Below are 7467 nucleotides of genomic sequence, written 5' to 3'. Positions count from 1 at the left end.
TTTTAGAGCTTATCTGATGAGGCAGTTTCTGATCCCTAACTTCTAATTCCAGTCGGAAGTCAAACTCCCTGTGCTTCTAGAACTAGTCCAGCCCTCGGCTGGGAAAGAAGTCGGGTACTGACGGGCCAGTGGGATGGGGGCAATTCTTCTAGTTTCCTGTTCTCTCAAACACTAGTGTACTTTGCAGCTTGGGATTCTTAACCAGTACTATGCAAAGCAACAGTTCTTAACCAGCAACGTAATGCAGAGACCGAAGGAACTCAGACTGGGACACAAGGCTCTGCTTCCACCCTGTCCCAACATCGCCAGGGACCAGGGCGACCCAGCATTGCCCACACGCCATGCTTGTTTGAATCCCCATGCGGTTGCTGCTGGCGTGCGGCTGGTACAAAACCGACTACCGCTCTTGAAATGAAGCAGGGGCACAGCTCATCGGGGATTGAGACAGTTCAGGGGACGAATATACAGAGCAGGGGTGATGAAAGTGACAGGGAACGAAGAGAGGAACCACGGTTTGAGGCAAGAGTTTCCTGGTTTCAAGGACACCCAGATGCAGGGAAACAGGATTCTGTGGGGTAAGGACGGACGGCAGCTGCAACCCTACAGACGGCGGGCTCCCACCAGAACACAGACTTCATGTTAAGGGAGAAAACGTTTTATTGGCACAGTCATTCCTTTTCTTGTTAAATTAACAGACTGAAGCAGTGATTTTTACATAGTTGAAGCTGGTTTCTCCCAAATGAGTTTCATTGTATCAGGTTGGTAGCCAGTCAGGTCATGACCACCCGGGGTTTTGTTGGGAGACAGTCTGTGAAGCCGGGACAGCTTCCAACTGTTCCTCTTTTCATTCACATGATCAGCTGAGGTGCACACAAAATAAAATGTATATTTAAAAAGGAATCACGCCAAGGACAAGACCAGAGAGGGTCTTCACAGCAACACTGTGAAGCTCAAGAGATGCAGGGGCCCTGGGGGAATGGCTTTCTCCCAAGGGCCGCCCCATTGGTTTTCTTTTCAACCTAGCCCAAATCTAGCGAGCTACTTGCTTCGAAGTACCGCCGCTGGTGGGGCTGGTCTTGTTAGGAACTCCACTTTCTATTGGTCTGGAGTGCCTAACAAACCCCCCAGGTCTGGGGCTGGCTTCCTGGTGTGCGCGGACTGGGAGGGGGCGGGGCGGCGGCAGCAGGTGCTGGAGCGGAGGGCACTGGGCGCAGCTCTAGGGTAGGGGGGAAGCCTTGCTTCGCTTGCGGCGGGAGCTCACATGGTCTAAGTGTGCACGGGGACTGCAGTCCACCCAACGGGCTGGGAGGTAGCCAGGCCTTGGACGTGCCTCCTTGGAAGACGGCTCTGATGGTAGACACGAGGTTTGGCCCAATCCTTCAGGCCCTGTCCAAAACCTCTTCTATCTTATTTGAACTCAAAAGAATAAAAGACATTCCTACCCTCCATCTCCTCACCAGCCCAACTGGCTGTATTTAGGGAAACACTGCCCCAGAGCTGGCAAGACCAGTCCCATAGCAGATTAGATCTTTTTCCAGTACTGGTCAGTGCATGGGATCCCAGCCACAATTTCTGATTCGATTCCACAGTGATCCCGTCCTCTGAGGATTTTAAAGAAGCCTGGAAAGCAAAAATAATATGCCTTTAAAGCGTGCTGAGTTTTGATCCTTGCCAACATACTCAGAATCACCCAGAAAGACCCAGGAGTAGGAGACACCAGCCTAGCCCCAAAGCAGTCACCAAACGTGCCCCAACTCCTCCTGTCCGCCCAGTAGCCCGACTCCACAACATGAGGCCTCTGGACCCCACTTCCATTTGACCCCACATAAACAAGCACTGCACCCGGGGTGTGGGGAACTGTGAGGGACAAGTGACCTGAAGCCGTGTGCTGATCCCTACCACCCTCTCGGGATCAGCGCCTGCCCTTAGGGCAAGGGAACCCCCAGAGCTCACCAGCACCCAGAAACCCGGGAGGTCACTGCTGAGTCCCAGGACCAGTGTTTGGAGCAGAGCAGGACAAGATGACCACTCCGTCCTGGCTCACACATCCCGTGAGCAGGCAGGGGGCCGCCACTCACCATTGTCGCCCCAGTCCGTGTTCCAGGAGTTGCCAACCAGCCAGTAGGGTGTGCCGTTCTCCACTCCCCAGCCCAGGATGCGGACAGCGTGGCCCCCCATCATCTCTCCAGTGACGTGCTGGTATACTCCTGAGAAAGGGACGGCCCGTTCAGGCAGAGACGGGGCTACTGCCCCACTCCCCGGAGCATCCCTCCAACTCAGCTGGTTGCCCCAGCAGGACAGGGTCCACAGGGCCCACCAAGCCCTCCCAAGAAACTGTTTGCAAACAAGGTTATACATAGCATGCTCTGATGTTCTCTCAGAACGCTCCAGGGGCTCCCACGACATGGGGCAATTATTTCAATAGGTTTTTGAAAGCCCAACACCCAAATATGTTGAGTAAATATTAAAGTGGAGTCCCAACAAAATGAGCTTGTTGGTTGTCTTTAAAAATGAAGCTATAAATTCTCACTTAAGAAGTCAATTTAATGTTAACATTCAATTCCAGCTATCTGTTCTACATGCTAGGACTCCATGGAAGGATCTGTCAAAAGGGTTCTGTAACCTAAGGAGTTTTACATTGCTGCCCTGGGATGCACCCTGCAGGGGTGGAGAGAGAGAGAGGCCGGGGTGGCGGCAGCCGGTGCTGACTGAGGAAGACAAGACAGCCACAGGCCAAGGTGCTCACGGGGCCTCTGAAGCAGGCGATCCCCTCACTAGTGAATCACTCTGTCAAGCTGGAAATGCACCCTTTTAAATTACTGGGGGGGGAGGAGGTTGTTAAATTGTTAAACCTGCCAGGTTTATAATCTTGTCTCTCTAGAATCGTCTCCCTTCATCCAACGATGTTTCCTAAGAGTGGAGAGCACTGAAGTGTTCGATGTGGCAGAATGGAAAACTGGAGACAGCAGTGGTCAGCCACAGACTGTTCTAGAATGGGGGGTTTCCAAGACAGCCCTCTGGCCGGGGGCCATCCGGTTCCCGGGGGTGACGCCCCACAGCCTCGCGCAGGGCCTGGTGCTCCCTGCTCCCCCGGCCACCGCAAGTGAGGCGTGGCCTGGGACTTCGATCTAGTCCTGCTGGTCCCCCAGAACCCGCGCCTCCCCAGCCCCCGCTGCCACGAGGGGCCACCACGCACCAGACTTGTATAGCAGGAAGTCGGAATACACGGTGAAGGCCGCCTCCACCGGGCCGTTCTTGTAGATCTCCGCCATGATCTCCTTCTCGCTGCTGGACACGCTGTACGAACTGCATCCTGGCAAAGGAACCCGCCCGCTGAGCGTGGGTGACCCGTGCCCCCCGCAGCTCCACCTGTCAGCTCTTCACTGACCAACGGGAGCCGCCAGGGAAGACAGCATCTGGCGACGTGCCCAGCCCCGGGGCCAGGAAAGGCTTGGGGGGGTGGGGTGGTGAATGAATGATGGCTCTGGACGACCCGGGGTGCTGGACAGCACCAGCCCCACCTTACCGTAGTGCTTGTCCTCTTTGTAGGACGGGGTGTAGCCGGGCTCGCAGAACTTGCTGCACTTGGGGGTATCCCCCTCCCCTGTGCATGGGGGCCGGGAGCCGTTCACATGGTGCTCGCAGGGAGGAATGGAGTAGGGTCTGCAGCCTGAAGGGCCAAGGAGAAAGGAAAGGATCAGCTGACAGCCTCTTCAGAAGCGCCTTGTGTGCAGCCCTGACACCGTGGCCAATTCTGCCCTGTTCTGCCCCGGAGGGGACTGCCTCCTGTGTCCACGGAGTTTTTAGCTTCCTGCCCTCAACTCTCAACCCTCACTTTATAAAGCAAGCGGAGAGCATTCTTACTCACACCTTGTAAAATCCAGCTAGCCAGATACGGGCTGAGGGCAGACACTCACCTACATGAGATTCGTAGAGACCACCGGAAACCAGGCCTTGTTTTGTCCAGAAGTTCCAAGCTTCAGCAGGAAAGCCCCCGTTACAGCTAAGAAAAGAGCCACTCATTAAATTCACCATGAGAGAACTTCCAGCTGCTCCCAGACCACACTGCCTGCCGCCCAAGGCCCCGGGGTCGCGTACGGACCCACCGCTGCCTCCCGCAGCTGGCCCAAGAGCTCTCCCAGGCCCCAGCCAAGCCCACCTCTCCGTCCCTGGGAGTCACCCAGCTCCCAGGCCTGCCCACCACCGTCCCCCACAAGACAGAAGGACTCTGGTGTTCACGTCTACCCCACACCAGGCTGTCACACGGGTTCTCAGTCAGCACACTGCAATTCCCTGCTGTTTTAATACACACGAGGCTAATGCTGGGGGCTGGGTTAACTGGAATGAGGTGGGGCCTGGACACGTTTTTTTAAACTCCCAAGTCTTCTAATCTGTAGCCGTATCTGAGAACCACGGCTGTAAAACCAAGGCCAGAGCTGGCAGAAAGGCAGGCACCCATGGTGGGAACAGGATGACACCAACAAGGCCCAAGCTCAGAAACTCAGCCACATACTCTGAGACCATCTCGGCTGTGCCTGCAGCGTACCGCCCACACCCAGCGCTGCAGGTGAGCCCGGCTTTAGGTGGCTCCGGGACGGCAGCAGTCACACCGCGGCCTGCTTCCAGACACCCCCGGTCCCCAGGCTGTCTCAGCAAAGGACCCTCATCTGGCCCGGAGTACGCTCCTGTTGTCAGGGAGGCCTCAGGCTGGGGGCTCCTGGTGCCATCCCCAGGGGCCTGGCGCCCACGGTGGGAGGGGTGGCTTCTGACTCACCCGTCCCCACACTGGTCGCCACAGCAGGTGAGCATGTCCTCGGCAGACACCTCCACGTTGACATGCCCGTTGGTGCGGATGCAGATCCGGTCAGAAATGGCTTCCACGGCCCCAAATGCCTGTGGGGACAAGCCCCACCAGATGAGCCCCACTCCTGGACCGTGGGCTCTGCCAGCCAGAGGACCACAGTGGACCCTGCAGACCTTCTTGGTGGCTATTCTCTCCCAATGTTAGGGAGGGTCCTGGCGCTCAAGTCTGTCTTTAAAACAAGACACCAATCCACCCCAAATCTCTACCTGCACACTCAGTTCATTTCTTTTCTTTTTGTTAGTATTTTATTGATTTATTTGAGAGGGAGAGCATGAGAGAGAGAGCACAAGCAGGGGGGAAAGGAGAGGCAGAATCCCCGCTGAGCAGGGAGCCCAACACAGGACCCTGGCGTCATGACCTGAGCTGAAGGCAAACACTTACCTAACTGAGCCACCCAGACGCCCCTTCCTCAGTTCATTTCTAAAACATGGTTTTTGTTAACATAAAACAGCTCACACAAACGACGAATACTGTATGATCTTACTAATATGGGGTATCTTGACTGGTCAGTAAGAGACGGAAAATAGATGGTTAAATTTATACCAAGTGTACCTTACCAGAGGTAGAAACAAAATTAAGACAGCTCACTGAGGGGCGCCTGGGTGGCTCAGTCATTAAGCTTCTGCCTTCAGCTCAGGGCGTGATCCCAGGGTCCTGGGATCGAGCCCCGCATCAGGCTCCTCTGCTGGGAACCTGCTTCTTCCTCTCCCACTCCCCCTGCTTGTGTTCCCTCTCTCGCTGGCTGTCTCTCTGTCAAATAAATAAATAAATGAAATCTTTAAAAATAGACAGCTCATGGGATACTTCTTTGTGAAGCAGAGTAGGGCTCAAACTAATGGTATCTGCTGATGGCCCTGATGGCCCGGGACAGCGTGTCAAACAGAGAACAGCTTCTCCACCCACACAAGGGCCACACCCATACTCCACAGAGGGCACTCTGCACATTTTCCCGCCTAGTCCTTGCAGTAACTCCTGACCATGGGGACCTTCCTGATTTGTATGCTGACAGACCTGGAGACTCAGAACATTTATACAACTTGCCTAGTCACGGCGGGTCTGACACGGGCCCCCGCCCGCCATGGCTCCAGCCCCTCCCCGCCAGCAGGGCCTCACCCAGCAGGACCCGCAGGAGCCCTGGTCTCGGATCTCTTTGATGGTCGGGCAGTTAGGCCACTGTTCCCGGGCATCGAAGTTTTCAGGCAGAACCATGTTCTCGGCAAACCAAACTCTAGATAAAGGAAGACCTCCATGACAAACTTGCATCTTACATCCCTCCCCCGTCCCCGCAGACATCAGCGACTGCTGGCTGGGTCATCACCTGGAAAGGGAGGCACAGGGAGGACAAGCCGAAGGTGACGTCTGCAGGGATGTCCCCTGGGAATGTTATGCAACCAAACCAAACCAGGAATTCTACCGTTCAACACATCTTCTCGTTCCCTATGCTTCTTTCTAGTCTTATTTCATCAGGTATTTCCAGGAGTTTGGCCACAAGATCCACAAAACTGTGTTTCTTACTCCCCTCACCCCACCCCGGGGTCTGCCCACAGTCCTCACAACACTTTTAGTATCTTCTCCATTGTGTGATATCCCATAACCCCTCCATCCACATTGTCAGACAGTTCTAATGCTTCCTACAAGAGTAATGCTCACTTGAAAATGCCCAGCGCAGAGTTCTCTAGAAAAAATGAAACATTAATGGTGGATCAGATGGCTTTTCTTAGATTCTCCTTCAATTATTGAAGACTGGATGCATCCAGGTCATACGGGACAGACCCGGAGCCCTGCCCACTGGGCTCTGAGACACGTGGAGAAGCACAGTAGGAAACACGGCACGGGGGGCTGAGCCCTGTCAGGTAGGCTCGCAGCTCCGGGAGAAGGGAGACCTCTGGATGCCAAGGAGGCCTTCTTACTTCCCTCCTTCCCACCGTCCCAAACACACAGCTGCTGCTCGTGTGGCAGTGGGGCAGGTGCGGTGGCCTGTCGACCCCCAGAGAGCAGGCACTCACCTCTGGGGCAGCTTGGGCCCACCCAGGAAGGTGCCACACAGCCTGCTCAGGTAGCCCGGGTCCACATTGTGGAAGTTGTGTCCAGCCTGGAAGAGAGCCCCAGCCCCAGCTGTCAACAGAGGGGGTGTCTAGGGGTGGGGGTGGATGAAGGCCTGACAAGGCCAGGGGTCCCATCCGGCTCAGCAGAGCAAGGGGGTTGGGGCCTTGCTACAGAACAAATGTGTCCCCCCAAGTTCACACTGAAACCTAACCCCCAAGGTGATGGCACCTGGAGGTGAGGCCTTTGGGAGGTGATTAGGTCACTAGGGTGGAGACTTCGTGAATGGGATTAGTGCCCATCTGGGAGCTGCGAGGGAGCTGGCTAGCGCCTCCCACTAGCGAGGGTACAATGAGAAGTCCCCCATCTGCGACACAGGAGGGCCCTCGCTAGAACCCAGCGACGCTAGCACCCTGAAACTGTACTTCCAGCCTCCAGGACCGCAACCAATGCCCTTCTATTTATGACCCACCTCATCCGTGGCATTTTGTGACAGCAGCGGGACGGACTAAGACAGGCACCCGACCCGCAAGTGAGTCCCCGCCCCACAGGAAGTGCGG

General features: G+C 55.6%; 1 protein-coding gene across 3 annotated transcripts in view; it reads right to left on the bottom strand.

Annotated features, from left to right (window-relative positions):
• Positions 1-639: 639 nt before the first annotated feature.
• Positions 640-7467, bottom strand: part of CTSB (cathepsin B) — a 19003-nt gene continuing 12175 nt past the window's right edge. The window contains exons 3-10 of one of the 3 annotated variants that reach the window (XM_040626450.1): positions 6871-6956; positions 5978-6092; positions 4775-4893; positions 3918-4003; positions 3527-3670; positions 3197-3313; positions 2079-2207; positions 640-1620 (exon numbers count right to left, since the gene is read on the bottom strand). In XM_040626450.1, coding sequence (XP_040482384.1) covers positions 1523-1620; positions 2079-2207; positions 3197-3313; positions 3527-3670; positions 3918-4003; positions 4775-4893; positions 5978-6092; positions 6871-6956 — 894 coding nt within the window. In that variant the 3' untranslated portion in view covers positions 640-1522. Of the gene's footprint in view, positions 1621-2078; positions 2208-3196; positions 3314-3526; positions 3671-3917; positions 4004-4774; positions 4894-5977; positions 6093-6870; positions 6957-7467 lie in introns of those variants that run through there. The other 2 variants (XM_040626451.1, XM_040626452.1) reach the window with 2 other exon arrangements.

This window comes from Ursus maritimus, unplaced genomic scaffold, assembly GCF_017311325.1.
Source record: "Ursus maritimus isolate PB19 unplaced genomic scaffold, ASM1731132v1 scaffold_11, whole genome shotgun sequence".
NCBI classification, from domain to species: Eukaryota; Metazoa; Chordata; class Mammalia; order Carnivora; family Ursidae; genus Ursus; species Ursus maritimus.
The sequence above is the reverse complement of the archived record's forward strand: the minus strand, read 5'-3'. Positions and strand labels throughout refer to the sequence as shown.